The sequence below is a fragment of the Acipenser ruthenus genome, chromosome 49 (assembly GCF_902713425.1).
Source record: "Acipenser ruthenus chromosome 49, fAciRut3.2 maternal haplotype, whole genome shotgun sequence".
NCBI lineage: Eukaryota > Metazoa > Chordata > Actinopteri > Acipenseriformes > Acipenseridae > Acipenser > Acipenser ruthenus.
Window position 1 is genome coordinate 4,225,927 of NC_081237.1, and position 24,259 is coordinate 4,250,185.

The following is a 24,259-nucleotide window of genomic DNA, read 5'->3' on the forward strand; positions in this document are numbered from 1 at the left end:
TATATATATATATATATATATATATAAAGGTGAAGCGCTGTCATTGATTTTACACAGTCCGAATTCTCTCGGTCTCTCTTTTAAAGTCCAGTGGTTTTTTGGGGGTGGTTCACTCGCTCGCTCGCTCATTCGTTCATTAGATAGCCCCTGGAAGGCTGTAATGGCTGTTGCGTTCCAAATCAGCCGCATGCAGGCTTGGTTTACACTCCAGTTCATCCTGCTGCGTTCTCTGCTGCACTCTGGGGAGTCTCCGTTTGAAGAAATCGGACACGTAACGCACCTGCGAGGGAAGGAGAACGGCATTTTATTTCATTATTATTTATTTGACCTCTCGGGCCATTTATGAACAAAAGAAAAACTGAGGAGTATAAATAAATCCGGTCTGTTTAATCACTCCAAATACATTATATATGTACCAGGGTGGGGGACGGGACATAATAATTGTTTTAGTTTTGAAGCCAATTTAATCAACAAACTGTGACTTGCGAATTGCAATTTTGCTTAATGAAGTGTTAAAACTGATAGAAAGGGAATGGGAATTGATTTTAAAAAGGAATTGGAATTGAAAAAAGGAATTTGACCCAACCCTGTTTACTATCCCCTTACATTTACAGAATGCTCTTATTAAACTTTTAAAAGGAGACGTGCTGCACTTACATTGAGAGTGGCTATGAGCGCCCCCTGCAGGAGCCCCACCAGAACGTCGCTCCAGTGGTGCATGTAATCCGAGACCCGCGTGTAGGCCACGTACAGAGCGAAGGAGATGAGGAAGAACTGGATCGTGGGACGGAGCAGACGAGCCCATTTCGCCACTAAACGAGCGTGGACATAGAGCTGGGGGAGGAGAGGAGGCAAACAGGTCAACCACGATGCGGTTAGCACTGACAACTGCTGTTCCAGCTACAGTGTGGTAAACAGCAGACACACGCTGCCTCTCTCAGATCCCTGCTCTGTCTGTACATGAACGCCTAAGTGCAAAATACATGTTTTTTTTGCACGTACAACTGCGTAGCACATTTTCAAAGAGTCTTGAACTCCTGTTTTTAATTTTTTTTTTAACAAAACTAGAACCAAGCATCTGTAGCTTAAAAAAACACAATCCAGAGTAAGGAGCTCAAATCAAACAGACAAACATTTAGTGTCCTGGGTCTCAGAACTCAGAACATTTTTAAAACAATCAAATGCCAGGAATGTAAAAAATCTACATTTTGTTGAAACTTTTTGTCTGCTTGGCTCGCTATAGTTTAACTTGGAGATCTGAAGTAGGGAGAAGTAGGGAGAAGCACTCACTGCCAGGAACAGCATACAGTACATCCCGAAGGAGGAGTGACCGGAGTAGAAGGACAACCTGGAACACAGAAGAGGACAAGCTGACAGACTGTACAGACTCTGCTTGATACAAGACTCCCCACTGTAACCCGTCCTGCCCCCTCACCTGGACTCGGTGACGTTGCGGGGGCTCCCCCTGCAGATGGACTCCAGCATCACGTACCCCCTGGAGCAGTTGATCTTGTTCCAGTCGGGGTCACACACTGCCAGGAAGTTGGGGCGCAGTCGGCCGACAGTGTACTTGGCCAGGTCGGTGATGGACTGGCTGACCCCCGCCCCGAAGATGAAGGTGCCCACCACCTTGTACAGCGCAGACAGGTACTGGTTGAAATCGCTGTTGGAGTGGAGGTGCTTCGAGTAAACCAAGTACGCCTCTCCTGATGCGATCTGGAACACAAGAAGGGGACTCCTTGACATCCTTCAGCCCTGTCCAGTGCACTGCTTTGGGAAGCAGGCTCTCAGGAGGACTCCTTGACATCCTTCAGCCCTGTCCAGTGCACTGCTTTGGGCAGCAGGCTCTCAGGAGGACTCCTTGACATCCTTCAGCCCTGTCCAGTGCACTGCTTTGGGCAGCAGGCTCTCAGGAGGCCTCCTTGACATCCTTCAGCCCTGTCCAGTGCACTGCTTTGGGCAGCAGGCTCTCAGGAGGCCTCCTTGACATCCTTCAGCCCTGTCCAGTGCACTGCTTTAGGCAGTAGACTCTCAGTTAGGACCTAACCCTGTTCTCATTAGCGACTTGATCAGATCGTAATGGGTTTGTAAAAATGTGTAGATGTTGTTTTAATGTTTTGAATCCTTGTGTTTAATAATAATAATAATAATAATAATAATAATAATAATAATAATAATAATAATAATAATAATAAAACAGTAATAACCCCTTTGAATGAAACATACAGAGGCATCTGATGGGCAGCAGTGTGGAGTAGTGGTTAGGGCTCTGGACTCGTGACCGGAGGGTTGTGGGTTCAATCCCCAGTGGGGGACACTGCTGTTGTACCCTTGAGCAAGGTACTTTACCTAGATTGCTCCAGTAAAAACCCAACTGTATAAATGGGGAATTGTATGTAAAATAATGTGATATCTGTATAATGTGAAATAATGTATAATGTGATGTCTTGTAACAATTGTAAGTCGCCCTGGATAAGGGCGTCTGCTAAGAAATAAATAATAATAATAATAATCTGTTCATGTTTTGCGCTCATCACATGACAGGCGAAGCCTGCGTTTCATTAGCGGGCTGGTGTAGATTATAGTTGGGTTTTAGCGAGACTCTGCTGTGAGTTCACATTATGTTGGAATGAAGTGATCAGGCTCTAACTCATACCAGCACATGGTGCCAGCAGTCTGGGGCTGGATCTGAACACACAATCAAGCATTCTTTTTAATAACAGTTTCTTTATGCACAGCATTTACAAATCAATGCAAGACCTTTATAAAAAGAAAATGAAAAGCACAGCAGTTTTTAGATAGACTTGCTTGTTAGAACGGAAATGGATCTCTATAAACTGGTGCCAGGGTGGTTTCCATTGAAAAATGTGCACAGCAATTTTGCAATTCTTTTCCCATGGTTAGACTAGGTATTAACCATTGTTTATTATGTTTTAATAGGCTTTACCATCCCTCTAAGCTCTGCTTTGGCTATAATAATCTTTTTATAAAAAGGTGCTAAAGGAAACTGAAGAAATTCAATGACAAAGGTTTGAATTGAGCGTTTTTAAACTGTTGAGTGTTTTATAGTTGGGGAAGGTCTGTAAAGCCCACATGTGGAAGCAGTGTGTCTCTCTGCAGTGCAGCCGAGGGTAAAACGCAGAGTTTACTCACTTCTCATTTGGGGAAAAATGGAGTTACCCGCTTCTCATTTAAAGGGCACATAAGGACCTTTTTATTTTATGTTATGTTACATGTTACATGTTCCCATGTGTTGCTACAACTGTTTACGTAAGGTGTGTGTATTGTTTTAATTTTTAATTTTTACATTTTGACCACTTTTTAAAACTTTTAAATTGCATTCCCTGCCTCAAAGATGGCTTCCCATGTACCCACATGGACCTCTCAGAACTACATTTCCCATCATCCTCCTGCTCACATATGTAACTGAGATGGATTTACCAGTGAGCAGGAGGATGATGGGAAATGTAGTTCTGAGAGGTCCATGCAGGTACATGGGAAGCCATCTTGAGGCAGGGAATGCAATTTAAGCATTTAAAAAAGTGGTCAAAATGTTAAATAAATAAATAAATAAAACAATACACACACCTTACGTAAACAGTTGTAGCAACACATGGGAACATGTAACACAATAAAATAAAAAGGGCCTTATGTACCCTTTAAGGAATAAGGCGTTTACTCGCTCCTACTCTCCAGTGATAAGCAAATCGTAGCTAAATCAAGCGGAGGCATGTTCCAATTCACTATATAAAAAGCGACTGCAGTGCATATAATGCTGGGCAGGCTCTCTTAACCTATAACCCACAACTGACATGATCTGCTAAGAGCATCTCTGTACAGCTTTACTGCCTCCCATGACACTGCCAAGCCTGGATCACCAAAGAGGCGAGTTCACCCACTGCTCACCACTACCCCCCTGGAGCCCCTGTACTCACGATGAGGACGCTGCAGGTGATGGTGACCCCTGCCATCATGCCGTGGGAGATGGTCTCCCCCCGGTAGGGGTAGCGGATGCTCTCGTCGTCGCAGTAGAACCCGCGCTGGTACGGCTTGTGGAGCAGGGTCATGATCACGAAGGGCAGGGAGACTGCGAACAACAACCATGCAGAACTGTGTGAGGCTCATGCCAGCTCCGGAGGACCACGTCCTGGGGAGTTGGGGTGTCCGCCCTGATGCCTGTCTATCTAAACAGGGTTTCACTGCGTTTATTCCTTAAGAAACGCTGGCGATTTCGACCCCAGCAGTGAGAAGCAGAGGTGTTGTCAAGCAGGAACACATTAGGAGCTTCTTCCACTACAAACTATTTCATTAAGGAGGGTAACAATGCCGACAAAGACAACAGCAACAGTTGACTTGTATTGCACTTTCCACTGTTTTTTTTTATAAGCTACAAGGGTTTGTTGTGCAATGTAGATTTTAGTTCCTGTGTTTATAAAAGGACCTGGGTACAGTATTAGAAACAGATGTTGCGTGATGGCTCTAGGTATTGGAAATAAAGGATTAGAGAGGAAAACTGGCTTCAGAAAAGGACTGGAGTGTTCTTTGAAGGAATGCCAATTTCCGATTTTTTTTTTTTTTTTTTAGCTTTTGTTAATCCTTGTCATGTTTCTATTGAACCACCAGAGGGTGCAGTAGAGCTATCTGCTGGGCTGGGATGAAAGGGGAAGATCCCCCATTGCCTAGCTCTGCACAGTATGAAGCTTCACAGGTTTTCACAGGAGCCGAGTCTGTCTCGCAGAGGCTGGTGAATTAGCCGCCTGGGTAAGACACCTGATGGCAGCACTAAAGCACAGAACAACAATAGCACTGCGATGATCCTTGTGGGCCACTATTGTCCTCTACTATTCAACAGTACTGACTTCTCAGCCCTATCCAGCTGTACACATTTCAGTAGCCCGGAGGAGACAATGAATTTCTTTGTTGGGCTTTGTAGCCAACACCTACTTTTTTTCTGCTGATTTCAGAATCAACAAAGCAAGGTAATACTACACCCCCATCAGGGATATCAACTTGGAAAAAAGAAGTCATGCACGCCCACCCGCATGGTGCCATTCACCCAGGAGTCAAAACGAGGTCAAACAATACCAAACCAGGTGGACTACCGCCTTCCTCTGCGTTAGTGCACCCTAACAAACATCATGCGCTGTTTCATCGAAATTAGCACAGTGTACCCTGGTTTGCCATGTCTATTAAATTGCTTTACCGCTAGTCTTTACCATGCTTACCTGTGCTTCACCATGCTTTATTACACGTTGCTTTTACTATGGGGAAGCACTTAGGGTGTTATTTCTCATTTTCCAACTTGAAAGGTTTGGAACTTTTGGAAACGTAGTTCAATTAAAAAGAGACCCAGCAGCAGTGAAAGGGTGTGGCCTTCGCCCCGGACGCTATCTACGCGGTCGTGCCTCCTATCAGTCTGCACCAGAGCTGCTGATCACCCGCTCCCTGTCTGCTGTGTGTCTGGGGAGCCCTGCCTGGCACTGTTCACTGCCCAAGCACCAGGACCCCACGTACCTGCCTTCATTTCCAGACACTGCAGGAAACCCCACCACTTCTTATAGATGCCCTGTCCCACAGGGGTGGAAATGGGTGGACTCCCATTGCATAGCGGTTTGATCCGTTCCTGTTTTTACTGCGAGTTTAACAAGACACGCCTGATTGTTTCATATACACTGTGGCTAATCGAGCTCGTGGTAAAGCCAGGGGATGAAACTGCTATGTAATAGGAGTCTTATTTCAACCCCTGTCCCGCAATCCTGATATACTGAGCACCGTTTACTGCAATAGAATCTCACCCAAAGGAAAAGTCAAAGGACCAACCAAATAAAAACCCTTAAGGACTGCTTTAAGGAATGTTTTTTTTTCCTGTTGGGTTTAACAGTGCGTCGAAAACTGCCAATAAACTTCGATCACTTTAAAAACAGCTGACAGGGGTTTTGTGAACTGCACACTGGATTGAATGAATCAAAATGGGTTTTTAACTAAACATTTCTTAAAAACAGTCCTTGACATGAAGCATTGTGAATGTGGACCTTACAGCTTTGTATGAATCAGTCAACACTGGTCTGTCAAACTCATACAGTAACCCGCATCAACCCAGCTAATGAAAAGGCTGCTTCTCCGGTTCAGTAGACGTGAGGGCGAAGGGGAGGGGTGGGGGGGATAATGCTGCTCAGATATTTTTATCAGTTAGTTTTCCATTGTAGCTCGGCCCCTCTCTGCACATTTTTTAAACAGCTCCTGTTATGCAGACTACTCCCAGGGGTGTGGAAATTGAACTTAGAGATTTATTGCAGGAGGAAAAGGACTTTAACCCTAGGGATTCCCAACTGTAAGACAGACTGCACTTTGACCCTCGACAGAGATAGCCAAGCCCTGGGTGTGACAGCAGCTAAAGCAGGTGCAAACCAGCATGTATAACAGAAGCTACAAGGCTGTGTGTTGAACCGATGTCTCTTCTAGTAGAACACAGACATAGGGCCCCGTTCACATGACCTGTTTGAGTTTTTGAGTTTAAGAATACAGAAATAATAACGCTGCATTTATTTATTTAAAACAGGGAACACACTAGTTACATGGAAAGACATACCTAGCACAGTGTTTCCAGCTGGTCTCTGTAAACCGGAACAGAGCAGTCTGGAACGTTCTAGAATGAATATCAAGCTGGGTATTAATCAGCTTAGTTAAGTTCCAGCTTTGCAAGTAGCGTCTTCTTATCTTGATCAGTTTGGACACAAAAACAGTGAAGAGAAGACAGAACCACCAACACATACCGGACTGCGCTGCACTGACACAGCCTGGCCTCTAGAGGGCGTCCCAACTCAATCCCCTTCACCACCAACACCACCACCGCTGCTGCTGCTGTTACAGGGCTCCTGCTGAGCAAATTAGGATCAATTTACAGAGCCTACGTGCCCTCAGACTCGACTAAACAAACATGTCCCATGTGGAGGAACCTCGTATATGAAATTGCTGGACATATGTTTAATATTATAAGTCACACCCCCATTGGAACCTATTAAGACCTGTTATTAATATACCGATGTACTGCACATGTAAATATATATTAAATACAAGACCACTACTTGCGTCAGTCTCTGCTTGAGAGAGGCCCGGGACTGAATGGCAGACAGGCAGGGGCATTTCCCATCATCCTCCTGCTCACTGGTAAATCCATCTCAGTTACATATGTAAGCAGGAGGATGATGGGAAATGTAGTTCTGAGAGGTCCATGCGGGTACATGGAAAGCCATCTTGAGGCAGAGAATGCAATTTAAAGGTTTAAAAAAGTGGTCAAATGTAAAAAAAATAAATAAATAAACAATTAAAACAATACACACACCTTATGTAAACAGTTGTAGCAACACATGGGAACGTGTAATAAAATAAAAAGATCCTTAAGCACCCTTTAAATGATTAAACAGCAGCCGACACATTCCAGCCTAATAGAATCCCTCCAGGGCAGGTCCTGGACTCATTCCAACCCCAGATCTGGAAGCAGAGCCCTGGTGTGCAGCGAGCGACCACGAAACCAAACACAGGACCTGCCTGAGCAGATCTGCCATGACCTCCTCAAAGCACTGGGGGGCTGGAGTGCTGCATTAAAAAAACAAACCGGTCCATACTGTGGGGTTCCTTACAACCTCAAATCCATGACAGGTAAATATCTTGTATCTGATTCTACTCAACTGCAATGCAACAAGGCTCTAGACGTCTATGATAAAAGTCTGGAGAAGATTCAAGGTAGTTCTCGTTTTCAGTAGTGTGTGACCGACAGGCAGGCGGACAGACACTATCTGGACACAGGGGTCTGCATTTCAATGAAGGAAACTAAACTGCGTGATGAATAAACCCTAACTCTGCCGTTACGAATGCACGCTGCCTAGCAAAAGAAAAATTGTGGAATGTAAAATTCAATGCATGCGATCACACCATCTACTAAGCCTAGTGTGGGGCTGTGCATTTCCTCGGAGTCGAGCAGCTTGGTGAAGAAGGATCGAATGATGTTTTAGATTGGCGTGTGTGACTCTGCTGCTTTAAGTAATTACAGCTTCCAGTTAGCAGAGGAAAGTGTGAGTCAGAACTGGGTTTCAGACCAAGGAACCAGAGACTGAGCTTAGGGGACAGGACCAGCGCGGCACGGAAACTTCACTACGGGAATATGGACAAGCCAAAAATCATACAGCATGCTCACATTACATTGCAAGAACTTGGCTGTCTCTACAGTTTGCTATAGTAATTTGCTGTGTTTTTAATATGCTTTACCACGTCTCTCTGTGCTTTACAATGCCGACCATGCTTTCACTGTGCTCTGTTACACTTTTACTGTGGGGAAACTTTTATAGGTGAACAGCAAGTAAATATGATCTTCAAACACTTTGTTGACCTTGGAGGTCAAGGTCTGGTTTACTGATTACTATGCTTTTACTATAGGAATCTTTAGTAAGGGGATAGCTGTATGCATCCCTTTCCAGGCATATGAAATCCTCCAGCAAAACTCAGCTGAACACGGTGCTGCAATGAGCACCTCTCTGGCCAAGAGACACCCTGAAAAAGGTTTGCTTTTCATCCCTTTATATTACATGTATCTTCTAAAATGTCGGCCAGGGCTAAAAATCTGTCACAAATGAACAATATTTACAGTGCCGTTGTTCTCTGGTTTGCAGAGTTTAGTAAATTCAACGCCAAACGTTTCGTCTTGACTGAAGACACCGAGAGACTTTTGTCGTTGCATTTACAAAGTTTCTTTCAGTGTTTCTGAAGTCCCCACTGTGTTATAGCTATGGATGAAAGGAGTGTGGAATTATTATGGTTTGGGGTTAGAGTTTGAATCAGGCTCTGTTTGTCAACTTGATTAGAGGCAGCCACCAAACACATGGAAACATGTTACAAGTCAGTAAATCACCAGAAGAGGGCAAAGTTAATGGTTATCAAAGCTTTTTCACTCACGACTTGTTTAAAGAATATTTACGTTTTATAAAGAAATGAAAGTTAGACAGTTATGAAACCATCAATGATCCAGAACAGTTTCAGAAATATCAAAACATTGTATTCCTAAAAACAGGGTTCAAAAAAATAATTTCAGTAGCTCTCGAGTCGAAGCTTCGTGAATGGAGTCCGTTTGCACCTGTCCCCTTTTAGGGTGTTTTGCTTGACTTTTTTTATTTTGTTTTTTTTTTTTTCTTCAATTTGGAGAACGTAGAAAGACAACACAGGAGAAGTTGATTCTGCTTCCTGGAACCTGATCACTTCCTGTGACACAAATGAAGAACCAATACATGCTGACCACAATATAAGCAGGGGTTAAATTGGGGCGGAACGGTTCGGAAGGGAGTTCCGCCTCTTAAAATCCCAGTTTCACCTCTTTTAAAATCCCAGTTTAACCACTGAATATAAGTGGGTGTGGCAATCCTGTTATCCGGCCAATAAGAGTCACTCACTGCGAGTAAAGGCTGCTAACAATGACTTTGTGTGTACTGAGAAGCAGGACAGGTTGACAGCCTAGTTTGTATACATGACACAAAGCTGGCTTTAGTTGTAAGAGCATTTCTACTGGGCTTAGCAGCTTTCAGGGATTCAAAACTTTTTCCAGATTAACAAAATCCTCAAGAGAATACTGTCCCGGTACAGAAACCGACACACAGTCCAACACAGGGTTTCTGTTTTGCAGTCAGCGTAGTAAATTATAACACATCTTAAAAATAAATGGACTGGAGCTACCTATTACTCAGACGCCTGGCACCGCTATTAAATTAAAATCCTTGAAGAACTAATTACAGTAAATTGTCAAACTAGAAAAAACACACGCCAACAGTGCCCAGTCCGCTGCTGGTATTTCGAGCTCAGCAGCGAGCAGCAGAACCACTCACACCACGCTCGTTTTGTTAAGATTATTTTAATTTTTTTCTAAGGATGGCTGCTGGAGTAGCCAGTCAGTCACACAAATACAGTAGCCTTTAAGCGACTGAAAAAGCTACACTAAAAACAGAAAGCCGAAGACAGCCTTTCCATTTTTAGCTCCTGATCTGCAATTACAATGGGTAGCTGTAAACTCCGGGCTAGGCAGCTTCCCATCAGCTGCACCAGTCCTCTGGGAATGGGTGGGCATCGGCAGGCGTTTCTATTTAACTTTAAGGTTTAAAGATTTATGCATTTAAACATTTCAGCAATGCTGGTAATCATCACTCAACCCAGAACACAAATCCCCACCCCCCTCCAAATTTCAAATAAATGACTGCAATATTACTGTGTATAAAACTGATGTGACTTTGAATAAGTGCTGAATATTTCATAAATAACCTTACACTGTAGTATAGTCATTACTGCATAAACACTAAGGCCGACATGTCACAAGCATATTTCTGATAAAGTTCTAAAGTTACGCAAAGGTGGATGCTATGGATCACTTTTCCTATAATTGCCATTCATTACCTTCCTGACGGTTGGAATTCACTCACAGCCCTCCGACCGACCCCGCCCCCCCCCCGCCCGCCTGATTCACATTGGAGCCTCATCGGGAGGCTTTTTCAAGAGCGACTAAGTTTTTTCAGATACAGTGAAGAGCCGTGTGTTTTTGGCACCAGGATTGCTCTCTACATCACGCTCAGCCCAGGAGAATCAGCGGCAGGTCTCAAAGGCAGGAAAGTTGGCGCTGGAAGTATCTGGACTCTCAGGGTGAATCCACTTCCAGGCCTTTCTCTTTGAGCTGGTCAGTGGGGTCCCGCTGTGATTAACACTGCATGGAAGTCTCAGTTTAGAAAGCTGGCTGAGGTGCTTCCAGCTGGAAAGCGCTTCCCCGTTGCTCCCAAAAGAGTCTTGCTGTTTTGGAGCGTTTGAGACGCGTGCCATTACATGATCTCATCTAGGGCTGTACGTGACTGCGTCCGATATTCACCGTGGCAGGGGAGAAGAAAAGGGGTTACAAGCCTTCTAGCATTGATCATTTTCTATCAATTTATTTTTTTTAGAAAGAAAGGGATCCACCGGTAAAGTCACAAGCGTGCGAGTCATGCAGTCGGGGGAGCCCAAGTTCGCATCCTGGCAATGCCAAGTTGCTTATCTTGGCTTATGATCATGCTGAGAGCAATGTATTGGGGCCAGAGACTACCAGATAAGAGCACCCCTACTGGCCTGGAGAGCTGCAGCAGACACCTGCAGGGCTGGCCTTTTTCCTCAAGAGGGATTTACCCAGCCAGGAGGGGATCAGCCTGTGTTCCAGTGAGTGGATCCCAAGGAAGCAAGACTCCCGACAGCCACGTGACAGGGCAGTGGCTGGGAGATTTTCTTTTTTCTATATTTACGCATTGCCTAGTCACACGGAAGCCCTGCATTATTCTCTCCCACAGTCGTCTTATTTATTTTTCTTTCTGTCAGAGCTGTCGGCAGCCCAGCCCTGCCGAGTACAAAGCAGCCCGGAAAGCAGGCCTGGTCTGGGGGCAGAGGCAGCCAGCGCTGGCTCAGGAAACAGGATCTCCACGAGAACAAAGACTGACCGAAGGGACTTGAAACTGGACACAGGGTGGCTCCCGGCGTGGCCCCTCCAATCTATCCTATCCAGATTGCTGGGGGCCCCTGCTCGGGAGTCCAGACCCTTCCCAACAGGAAGCTGCTTGACCCCGGGTTCGATTCAGCCTGGCCGTTACCAGAGAGATTTGTTTTATTTTTCTATCACGGCGCCATCCTGCTTACAGCGGAACTTACAAAATGACTAATAAAAAAACAATTGTGATAAAGACAAGTGCTGTGTTTGGGGGGAATCTTATGCAGTGTTGTTGGCATAGAAATCATGTTTTTAAATCTGAAATCTGCTCTTCAGTAATACATTTAGAAAACGTTTTCATCTAACTTAATACTGCGCCACACTTCTGCATGCATTAGAGATTCCATCAAGGTGGAAGATAGCTGTTAAAACATGCTGTATTACTGGAGGACTACTGGGCTAATTACTTCTACTCGCCTTGGCTTCTCTTAGGAGCTTCACAGTGCTCTTTCTTTCTGGCTTGACCCTGTGTTGTAGCCAGTCGCACTCCATATTTTAAGCATGTATAACTGCGAATAGAATATATTGGGAAACGGGGAATATTACTCAGCATACAGGAATGCATCCCACTTCCATACCCAGTGTGTTAAAGAACAGAGTCTGCCAAAAAATAAAAAAAGTTCAATTCCTTGAAGAGGTTATTTTAGCAGTACTTGTGTGTGTGTGTTTGGAAGAGGGGGTGGTGTTTGTAAAGCTTTGAATTCTAAGGAATGGAAATCAAATTAAAAACTATGTGGCTGACCTACCTTAATTTACTTTTCTAACTTTCTCACTCCCCAGAGAAATGAAAGCTGTTGAGAAAGCAAAGCAGCCTCCCTTTCTCTTTCTCCACCAGCAGAGGGAGGCTGTTGAGAGAGTAGAAGAGCCTCTCTTTCTCCATCAGCAGAGGGAGGCTGTTGAGAGAGTAGAAGAGCCTCTCTTTCTCCATCAGCAGAGGGAGGCTGTTGAGAGAGTAGAAGAGCCTCCCTTTCTCTTTCTCCACCAGCAGAGGGAGGCTGTTGAGAGAGTAGAAGAGCCTCTCTTTCTCCATCAGCAGAGGGAGGCTGTTGAGAGAGTAGAAGAGCCTCTCTTTCTCTTTCTCCACCAGCAGAGGGAGGCTGTTGAGAGAGTAGAAGAGCCTCTCTTTCTCTTTCTCCATCAGCAGAGGGAGGCTGTTGAGAGAGTAGAAGAGCCTCTCTTTCTCCATCAGCAGAGGGAGGCTGTTGAGAGAGTAGAAGAGCCTCTCTTTCTCTTTCTCCATCAGCAGAGGGAGGCTGTTGAGAGAGTAGAAGAGCCTCCCTTTCTCTTTCTCCACCAGCAGAGGGAGGCTGTTGAGAGAGTAGAAGAGCCTCCCTTTCTCTTTCTCCATCAGCAGAGGGAGGCTGTTGAGAGAGTAGAAGAGCCTCCCTTTCTCTTTCTCCACCAGCAGAGGGAGGCTGTTGAGAGAGTAGAAGAGCCTCTCTTTCTCTTTCTCCATCAGCAGAGGGAGGCTGTTGAGAGAGTAGAAGAGCCTCTCTTTCTCTTTCTCCATCAGCAGAGGGAGGCTGTTGAGAGAGTAGAAGAGCCTCTCTTTCTCTTTCTCCACCAGCAGAGGGAGGCTGTTGAGAGAGTAGAAGAGCCTCTCTTTCTCTTTCTCCATCAGCAGAGGGAGGCTGTTGAGAGAGTAGAAGAGCCTCTCTTTCTCCATCAGCAGAGGGAGGCTGTTGAGAGAGTAGAAGAGCCTCTCTTTCTCTTTCTCCATCAGCAGAGGGAGGCTGTTGAGAGAGTAGAAGAGCCTCCCTTTCTCTTTCTCCACCAGCAGAGGGAGGCTGTTGAGAGAGTAGAAGAGCCTCCCTTTCTCTTTCTCCATCAGCAGAGGGAGGCTGTTGAGAGAGTAGAAGAGCCTCCCTTTCTCTTTCTCCACCAGCAGAGGGAGGCTGTTGAGAGAGTAGAAGAGCCTCCCTTTCTCTTTCTCTATTCCACCAGCACAGAGCAGTGGGAGGCTGTTCAGAGAGTATAATAACCTCCCTTTCTCTTTCTCCACCAGCACAGAGGGAGGCTGTTGAGAGAGTAGAAGAGCCTCTCTTTCTCCTTCTCCACCAGCACAGAGCAGGGAGGCTGTTAGGAGAGTATGAGTGTTCATGAGTGTGCACGCAAAGTTCAGTTAAATTCAAGCAAGCTGTTCCCAATATGCAAGCTCTGCAGCCCTGACCTACATTCCCTTTATGAGGATTGGTGTTTTCATCACATTTTTGGGGGCAGCCGTTCTGAATATCTCAGAGATCAGCTGAGCTTTGAACTCCGAATCATTACAAGCACCCGCTTAAAAAAAAGGGGGGGGAGGTTATAATTGTAATAAACCCTATTAAAAGTTGAATCGAGAGCCTTGAGGTTTCTGGTTTGGTAACTTTATTGCGTGCATTGCTCCTTTATGAAAATAATTATGCTAATTTGGTGTAAAGAAGCTTCGGGCATTATTGCTCATAGACTTTATTAGCTCAGCCAGTAGGAGCTAATGGAAAATGTAGATCACTTGTGCAATGGGATACCCATCCACACTGTGAACACTTTCACACTCTCTCCCTAATACAATCAACATGGTTAGAACCTCTGTTTTACAGGAAGGGCTGGGTTTTCAGTGTGCAATAGAGGAAGATTCATTTCTGTTCAGTGTGAGAAGAGGACCCGGGACAGTTGTTGGAACTTGCCTTCTCTGGTTATGACTCATTTAATAAACATCTTCCTGTTTATGTCTAATCTTGAAGGAATACGGAACATAAGATAAAATAGAAAACTACTTAGTTTGTAAAATTAAGTTTTGTTCTAGTTCTAGTGAATTGGGTCAGTCCAGCTCTAAGTGAACCAAGTTACACACATAAATCCTTTACAATGATAACGTTATTGGTGAAGGCCATTCCCCACATGGGAAGAATGAGATCAAAGGTCCGTACAATTGTCACTTTGACCACCTTTTCAGAACCACATGGCAGTGTGAGTTCTCTTATAAAAGTTTATTTTTGCATTGTATTTTTGCAGCTTTCCCATGCTTTTCCCATTGTTAGACTACGCATTTACCAAAGTTCAACGTGGTTTGCCATTTGTAATAACATGCTTTACCATACCTCACTGGTCTTTACAATGCTTACCTATGCTTTATTACACCTTGCTGTGCTTTTACTGTGGGACACTGTGGGTCACTGCACGCATGCACGCATGTACACACACGACACACCCCCCTGAACCCCTGTTCTCCGTCACATGTGGTTTAAGTATCATCATCTTCATCATCCTCATTATCCAGATGTAATACCCAAGTATGGCAAGAAGATTCCCTTTGCATAGCAGTTTGATCCATTCCTGGTTTCATTATAAGACACACCTGAGCTTGTTACATAAACACTGCAGCTAATCAAGCTTGTGGTAAAACCTGGAATGGGTGAAACTGCTACACAGTAGGAGTCCCATCCCTGATTTCAGTGTAATATGAAGCTACTGACATTCCACTTAGATCAACCAGTTTCACTTTCTGCTAAAGCGGCAAACCGTTACACAGATTAAAACGTCGCTTATAAAATTGTGTTTATCAAACACATTTCCAATAAAAAAAAGTAGATTTGATTTAATATTTAAAAGGTCACATTTTCATATTATACTTCGGTATCTATTAATAAATTAGATTGATTTTCACAGCCGGCTCAATTACAGTGGTTTACAATGTATAGAAATATTATAAATATTAAAAAATAAAAATGAAACAATCAATGCAAGATCCCAGTGAAAGAGCCTTTCTCTCTGCTTACAGGCAGTACTCAGAGGAAGCAAGCGCACAAGGACCTAAATCAGCATTCTCCAGAACACACAGGTGTTGCAATACAGCATGGAGCATGTACCAACATAGCATGGAGCACGTACCAACACAGCATGGGGCATGTACCAACACAGCAGCACAACTCCGGAAACTGAATCATACTGAACTTTACAGAGCAAGATCAGAGCGAGAAACACGGGGATGAGCCAGACCGCAGTGAAAACTCACTGGATTAGATTCTCCAAGATCTTTACTCCAAATCGTCATTAGCACATTTCAGATTATTATTGTTAATTTTTTTTTTAAAAAACACCTGGAAGTTACCGAACTAGAAATCAACAGCTGAAACGTGCCGTTTCATTGAAGGGCTGTGCATAGTCTGGAGTTGTTTCTTCATCATTTTAGAACTGGGGTTTTTTCCTCTCCAAACATTGCACTAACGACAGAGAAAGAAATGCTTTGAGAATCCAGCCCGCTGGAACAGCTTGATAAAAAACATCTTGTTAACAAGGAAATCCCAGGAGTTTCTGGGAAACAATGACCAACCTCAGCTTGTTTGGTTTGTTTGGGGGCTCCTGAGCAGGGGGGGGGGGAGGAAGGATCCACAGCAAACACTGAGAAACAAGACAATCCACCTTAAAACTGCTTCTACCACTCCCTCCCCCACCTTGAACACACACCTCATTCACAGTTCAATGACCCTCACTTGACACACCCACACACATACCATTTGCTTTTTGATTTTAGATTAGAGCTGGCCATATGTACTGGAGGAGGCTGTGTGGTCCAGTGGTTAAAGAAACGGGCTTGTAACCAGGAGGTCCCTGGTTCAAATCCCACCTCAGCTACTGACTCATTGTGTGACCCTGAGCAAGTCACTTAACCTCCTTGTGCTCCGTCTTTCGGGTGAGACGTAGTTGTAAGTGACTCTGCAGCTGATGCATAGTTCACACACCCTAGTCTCTGTAAGTCGCCTTGGATAAAGGCGTCTGCTAAATAAACAAATAATACTGCTATCCAGCTTTATTCCCCAGTGGTCCCACTGCAGTTTGGTTACTGAGAGGGCAGGGTGTAGTGCTATATTTATAAGTGAGGGGTCGCTATTATCTATTCCCCACACCGCTCTCTCAACCCTACCACGTGCCTGAAGTCCCTCTTTCCTCATACACTCAACAGAACCACAGTTTAAGTTTTGGAAACGGCTAACAAGTGTACCAATTGATTACAAATTCAGACAATCACGTATTGAGGTATTATTGTAATGCAACTACTAATAACTATTAATAGCGACTAATAGCTATTTATAGTAAAGATAAATAAATAAATTAATTAATAAATACTGTACACATTTTCTCAACCAGTTTCATACACTAATACACACATGATTAAAAAGCAGTCATTATTATTATTAATCCTATGCGTAACCCCCCCCCCTCTCCCCCCTCTCCCCCCTCCCCCCTCCTCGTATATTGAATGGTTTGGTCCAGAATCAGCTCGTCTCACTGTCCTATTGCAGCCACTTAAGAGCGAACGAGACTGAAGTTTTGAAACAGAAGTGCATCCGTTTGCAAAAAAAGATGTGTAAGGCCACAGGTACCCTTTATTTGTTTGTTGCGATTGAGTTTTATCTTTTAAATAAATGTTTAGCTTATTTTATCTACATTATTTCTTATATATGGGTCTAAAAATAAGAACTGTTTGAATTATTACATCTAATTGTAAACCGCTGAGACCTCAGCACAGCATTGATACAGGCTCCCTTCACCTCTCTTACTCTCTTCCAGACCAGGCACGCTATATTCAAACTGTTTCATTCTCTATCTCTTAAGGGTTTCTTGTGGTTATTGTATTCTTTGCTTATTTGTATGGGTTATACACATGGATATCTCCATATATTAACAACAGGAGCAAAACGGTTCAATATTCTACATGTGAAGCACAGAAGCAGTGCTCTCCCTGCCCAAGAGAAGTGGGGGGGCGGCACTCCCCCCTGACCCCCCAGCACTACACCCTTCCTGGTGGCCATTTGGTCTCTAGCTTTCAAAACCTGGTGGCCAAGTGAACTTTTCTGGTGGCCCACATTTTCAATATGAGGAGACGTGTATATGCTGCACACTCATTGCATTTGCATGCTTTGTTTTCATGTAATGGGCGTTTTTTTTAATTGTCTTTATATTGTGGGAGGGGAACTATATAGAATTGATGTGCCAGAGAACTAACTCCATACAATGCCAGGGAACTAGATACATTAAAATTCCAGGAAACAGAACTATATGAATCAAATGCCAGGGAAGATAACTATATAAAAATCCCAGGGAAGTGAACACATTTCTTTATTTTGCAGTTACTGTCAAGGACAAGCTGGCTAGAATACTGGCACTCTGATAACGCCCTCTCATCGTGTTACATTCGCATTGTCATGGAGTTGGCCAGATGTGGATTTTCCAAATCCAAATGCAAACAGATTTGACTGTTGCTTCAGTTTCTTTGACATTTTATTTTGGGTAAGTAAGAAGTAAAAAGTTTTTTTTTTTAAATTTCCCGTGCAGTCTAAGCTGATCAGCCGAGCGAGTCGGGGGAAACCCAACGGCCTGTAGCACTGCAGTCCTCCGGCAACACGGAGAATCTTTTAAAAGCCGTGCAGTTATTCTAACCCCCCCCCCTGTCTGTGCGGTAAGGCAGCACAGACACCTCAACACTCCTTTCTTTCCTTGTTGTTCTTGGGGTGAGGGGAACCTACTTCCTTTTAAAGTTGTTTACTAGGGAAACAAGAAAGGGGGGGCTGGTTCCACGAAAGGACTGGCTCTGCGAGATCAGCAGGGCGGTGCAGATCCTGACAGTTAAGCAGAAAGCCTTTATTACAGAACTGAAGTTCGGTTGTATTTACTGTAAATGCTTAGTCGCCAAATCTACCGGCCATATTCAAATTGAAGGTTGCACGTCGACCGGGCGACCTGATTTGAACCACCCTGGGAGAGCGGCATGTGTGGGTTTCTCATCCCATTCCCAAAGCTCACAATCCTTCACCCTAAAAAACTTCACAAATGCTGCCGTGTTTCTCCAATTGCCCCCTCCCCCTCCCCCTCCCCCTCCCGCCCCCGCCTCTCCCATGGAAGACAAACAGGTAACGTAGCAACATAAGTGTCTCTCCCCATCCCGGATCCAGGCAGTACAAAGGTCTGTAAAACCCTTGATCTCGACTGTCTCCAGTTGATTTATTTCCCTTTTCCTTTGTTTAATCTTTTGCAATTTATTTCTGTAGCCAAAGACCTGTGAGAATGACATTTTAAAATGCACGTGACATAGTAACAGTATAACAGTTATACTATGATATACACTATTATATACAGTCTGAGAGCGAGAACTGTGCCACAGTGTGGTTGTAAGTAAGGTGAAGATGCGACACAAAAAACTTTCAACATGTGAGAGTGCCACTTGAAACAAATGAACTTGTGTCTGTTTCTGTTCCATCTCTGACACAACAATGAAAACTACGTTAAAAACAAAACAGATCAGTCCCATGGAAAGGGTCGGAATCGTGTTTCTATGTTTTGGTTAACTTCCCAAATAATTTGCTGTTTCTAACCCGACTGTTACTCTCCTTTGTATGGTATACTGTCTAATGAATCTCAAAAAACAATCGATGAGTGCAAGATCGCCCAGCTGCACAAGCACCTTGGAGGAAGAGAACAGCGTCTCTACCTCTGAGCCTCTAACTGCAGAGCCCTCTGGATACATAAAAGCTCTGTGTTTGGTTTCAAAATGCCTTTTCACATTGTACTACTGACACACATTCATTGCACAATACATAAACTGGCTTTGCTTTCGGTACAGTTGGTAAAATAAACAAGAATTGGTCCAATCTAAGATTTTCACCATCGTTTTCTCTTGTTACTAGCTAGAGCAGAGAGAGAGACATGTTTCTGTCGTTACCAGCTTATGCAATTATTGGTACAGTGTAATATTTAATTGTTTGCCTGATAATTGCATACAATTGTGAAGCACATTTCTTTTGAAAATGTATGTTCCTTATTCTGGTTAAATGTATAAAAGTGTTAGGCACACGGGATATGCATTTCACAGGAATCTACTGCATGTGCATTTTCATAGGTAATGTGTTCACTTTTCGTTTTTAAGTTAAGAGGAATCTGCAATTGTCATGTATGCAATTCATTGTCAGTACTTGTATAATTCTTAAACCTACAGTAATATCATATTGGCGCACCATGGCTACACTGTAAAGAGAAATAAAAACCTGTAAATGCAGTTTTTTCTTCATTTTCCAGAATATATATTCACTGACTGGCCCAACACTTAAACACGGCTCTTTCAACTACATTTATTTCCTGTGCAACAAGTATTAAGCCCCCACCTGTGCCTCTCACTCGAATTCTATGCAGCACAGACTTTGTGGGCCTGGGGGTCCTAATACTTGCTGCACAGGAAGTGATCTTATACTGTGGCAGTCAAAGTAAATCTAATGTCTGGAGAAATTCTATAGAAATCAGCGTCGCAGCTGCCAACGGGCATCCACCATCTTACTAAAGGAAGGACTTGCACATTATGAATAAATATTAGGGAACAAAATGTTTCATGACAGAAAAAAAAAAACTTAAAAAAATCCTCTAAAATTAAAAATGTACCTTTAAAGAAAACAGGGCTGTGTGATGCGCACGCTGCTTTACCGGATACAGAAATAAAACACGTCTTAATCACAAATTGATTTACGATGTTGCTGTTTTTGTTTTTTCTTTTCCATATTTATTTTAGTTAATTTTGATCATTTTCGCTGACTGTTGGCGGGCCACTTGGCTGCCAGCTGAAGAGTCTTGCTCTGCAGACACAACAGGGGTCCCTAGCAGACAGCTGAACCGCTGCGAGACTCAGTACTGAGGAAAGACTTCAGCTTACCAAGTATTTAACCAAGTATCGACTCTGCAGCCACATTCAAAAGAAAATCGGTCCATCCGTAATGCCGTTATAAACATGACCAGATGTCCTGTCTGCGACAGACAGCATTTGCAAAAAGCAACCAGGGATGGAAAGAAGACTCCCATTGCATAGCAGTTTCATCCATTCCTGGTTTTACTAGGAGCTTAATAAGACACACCTGAGCTTGTTACCTACAAACCTGGAATGGGTGAAACTGCTGTGCAATAGGAGTCTTATTTCCATCCTCGGCATGTCTCCCTGTCTTTAGCAGTGTACTCTAAAAAGTTGTTCAAATGCCTGTTTCCACATGTATGTTAATGTAAATATACAAATTTTGCTGAAAACTCAGAACATCTGCCTGTTATTTTCCTTCACAGTGGCACGACATAACAAAACAAAACAAGGTTTTAAATATCACGAGGAAGTGGATCTCCAAGCCCTACAACCGCAGCACATGCAGCACGACAATGAACTGGAGAAGGTAAGAAACGCACGTTGAGATTGAGACATTCAGTCCATCGACGGTCGACTTTTATTAACATGAGGAACATCGCTATCCAACGCTTTGATACTGATAGCTAACGGTTCCTTCTGTCTGTGTAGTGTCAGTGCCGTGAGCTCTTTACACGGTTCAGGTAGATTTGTGCTGCTGCTGAGTAATAAATGAAGGGCTATCGGAAAACTACAAAGTGACCACAAACAACCTAGCCTCCCTCGGCACATGGTACCTATCATAAACCCAACCCACATTAGTGCCAGAGCCAGCGTTGTGTAATTACTGCCCTTCTTAGCTTAAAACACAGGCTGCATGATTGAGCAAGACCCTAACTCTACTGCACTTTTAAACATAATGGCTTTTAAAATACAGGGATCGCTGTGTACTTTAAAGCTATCTTATTAGGTGGCCCTATAGACCACAAGGCTCCCACTCACCCCATTATACCATCCCACTGGCACGTTCCATGACAGAGCACACACAGCACTGTCCCCTAATGGATCCTGATACCCCAGGGATGGAAATAAGACTCTCATTACATAGCAGTTTGATCCGTTCCTGGTTTTACTATGAGTTTAATCAGACACACCTGAGCTTGTTACTTATAAACTGGGACTAATCAAGCTCCTATTAAAACGTGGAATGGGTGAACCTGCTATGCAATAGGAGTCTTATTTCCATCCCTGCATTACAATGGAGGTCAACAAGTAAGCCAGCCACAGCACAGCATTTTAATGACAAAAATGTCTTCTAAGCTAATGAAATAATACCTTTAATATAATACAGGTGTGGAAATAAGACTCCTATTGCACAGCAGCTTCACCCATTCCAGGTTTTACTATGTGCTTGATTAGCCACAGTGTGTATAGGTAACAAGCCCATGCTTATTTCTGTTCTACACACAAAGTGGCTTGAATAATTCATTCTAAACCTGCAGAAACAATATGTAGTTTTGTTTTGTTTTTTTAAGAAAACTGCCCGCAGCATGTTGCGACAGGGATTTTAGTCCACTAAACAATATTCAAATGAAGTGCTTATAGTAAAAGGAATTTGCTGCTGCTGGCAAAGAAAGAAAAAAACAATAAGCACACATCACGTCAGGAAAGTGCGAGCACACTGCAACCTTTTCAGGGTCCGCGTTTCAAACACACACCTTTATCCTGGAAAGAGACAGAACAAAAAACAACAAAAAAACCGTCAGCCGAGTACAGCAAGAACAGAACTCGTGGAGATGTGAAAAGAGATTTGAAAGGGGAAAGGCAGTCTGGGTTATCAGAGGCCTTTTTTTTTTTTTACATGGCTAATAAGATTTAGAAAAACAATGCGTAAAAAGCGTTGGCAGACTGTTTTTCTCTTAATGATTAACAGAAACACGACAACAGGCTTAGTGTCTCTTGACATATTTGAAAAACCGTGCACTTAAACCACTTCAGGATTTAACAGCAGGGGCGGAAGGACTCCTCGTGAATCGCGATACTTTCTTTACACGCTATATCCTATCGCGTGTATCGTGATACAAGGCCAAGACCACAACACTGAATGAAGGATAAGGCTCGGGTGTTTTATAGCTGGTATGACTACATACCAACTATGGACCATTTTATCTTCTTATGCATCATGCAAGCAGCCAGTCAGGACCATCATCATCATTATTATTTATTTCTTCATAGACGCCCTTATCCAGGGCGATTTACAATTGTTACAAGATATCACATTATTTTTACATACAATTACCCATTTATACAGTTGGGTTTTTACTGGAGCAATCTAGGTAAAGTACCTTGCTTAAGGGTGCAGCAGCAGTGTCCCCCACCTGGGATTGAACCCACGACCCTCCGGTCAAGAGTCCAGAGCCCTAACCACTACTCCACACTGCTGCCCTGCCTGCTTTTGTATACCGAGAATATTTTACAAGATAAAAAACGAAATAGTTACAAAGCTAATGTTTTAAATAGTCTTGAAACGTGTAAGAAAAATAAATAAATGAATAATAAAAGCCATATGGGACACTGTACCGAAAGAAAGAAAGAAAAAAAGAAAGAAAGAGCTGTTCTATAAAAACCACACCACATTTGGGTTGTCAAACGCACCTGGGCTAACTATGAAAACACACAGAAATGCTTAACACCGATGCGTTTATTACAAATAACATCTACATACACTGTCGAGCTCAGCTCGCTTTTCGGTCGCATATCGTACAATAACAGCATAACCAGTCAGGCTGCAATCCATGAGAAACAATTAAAGGCTATATTTTACTAAAGGCAGCGTTTCACCATGCAAACACGGGGCTGCTTAACTACTGTAATCCGTACAGCACCCCTGCAGAAACCAGACACTCGAGGAAGGACACTACTGTACTGGAGAAAAACGAAATGCTAAACTCCAGCTCAGCGGTCTCCAAGCAATCCACTTAGTCAGGATTTCAATTTCACTTCCATCTGCAAAAATGGGTATAAATTAGCTCTATAGAAAATAACTAGGAGAATACTGTGTACTACGCACGTTTGAACATTTAATATATGTGATTACACAGACAGCTTACAATACGAGAAAAATGCCTAATAGAAAAAAATGAGGATTATTTAAAAAAAAAAGTGCATTTATTGTTCAAAATAAAAATAAATAAATAAGATGCAATTATACAACTTAATAGAAAATACTACATTGACAGAGATGATTATGATTATGATTATTATTATTATTATTATTATTATTACTATTATTATTATTATGCAACGTTTCCAGCACAGACTCGCCTCTGCATAGTAAAAAATTCAGTACAGTAAAATATATGTAAAAAAAAAAAGATGTTATTTATTTATTTATTTTAACACTCACAACATCTCAAGCTTTCTGGTTCCCTTTACAACGCTACTGCAGCGCTCGGGGACCAGAGTTCACTAATTAACAGAAACATTTGTCAGATCACTTACCCGCTAGGACACACGCAAAGTCCACCAAAACAAAGATCTTTCTTTTTTCCATCATGTTTTCTCTTAATCCGTCTACGGTTCTGATCCCCTTTCCCCCTCCTCGGACTATAAACAAGCGTAAAAAACAAAAACAACTGAATGCAGCAGACTGCTTAGAGAAGTTAGAGAAAGCTGTGCTATCAACAACCTGCAAGGCGAGTTCTTCCGGATTCGAGGTGAGCTACCTGTTTAATTGGATTGTTTCAGTACTACTATGGAACGACAACAACACCAAAAACAAACTGGAAATCTCAGAAAATAACCCAGGTGCCTTTTAGTTTGCGATCCGAGCCTGTCTCGGTCCTTTGCGCATTTTGTCTCCAAGCTATTTCAGTCGCAATGTCATTTGTTTCGTAACATTTTTGGGGAAAGGAGAAAAAGGTTACAAGGAGTAGCTCCGGTCATCCCTCCCCTTTCTCACTCTCTCCTGCCTGCGCCTGACGTCACGCCAGCTTCGCTTGCCTAAACCCTGGACGGGTTTCAAAAAAACATGTTTTTCTTTTTAAAAACAACGACAAGTCCTGCTCACAGAATTTCTTGGCTGCTATATA

General features: G+C 43.2%; 1 protein-coding gene across 1 annotated transcript; it reads right to left on the minus strand.

Annotated features, from left to right (window-relative positions):
- Positions 1-24,259, minus strand: LOC117401508 (phospholipid phosphatase 2-like). The gene is made up of 6 exons (XM_034911696.2): positions 23,670-24,259; positions 3,936-4,087; positions 1,436-1,716; positions 1,291-1,348; positions 658-834; positions 1-280 (listed from the first exon to the last, which is right to left on the minus strand). The coding sequence occupies exons 1-6, from the start codon at positions 23,722-23,724 to the stop codon at positions 137-139; spliced, it is 867 nt and encodes a 288-aa protein (XP_034767587.1). The 5' UTR covers positions 23,725-24,259; the 3' UTR covers positions 1-136.

Coding starts and splice junctions, on each gene's coding strand:
- LOC117401508 (XM_034911696.2), bottom strand. CDS start 23,724: ATGATGGAAAAAAGAAAGATCTTTGTTTTGGTGGACTTTGCGTGTGTC. Junction 4,088..23,669: donor CTTTGCGTGTGTCCTAGCGG/GTAAGTGATCTG, acceptor TGTTGTTCGCAG/TCTCCCTGCCCTTCGTGATC. Junction 1,349..1,435: donor CGCAACGTCACCGAGTCCAG/GTGAGGGGGCAG, acceptor TCTGTGTTCCAG/GTTGTCCTTCTACTCCGGTC.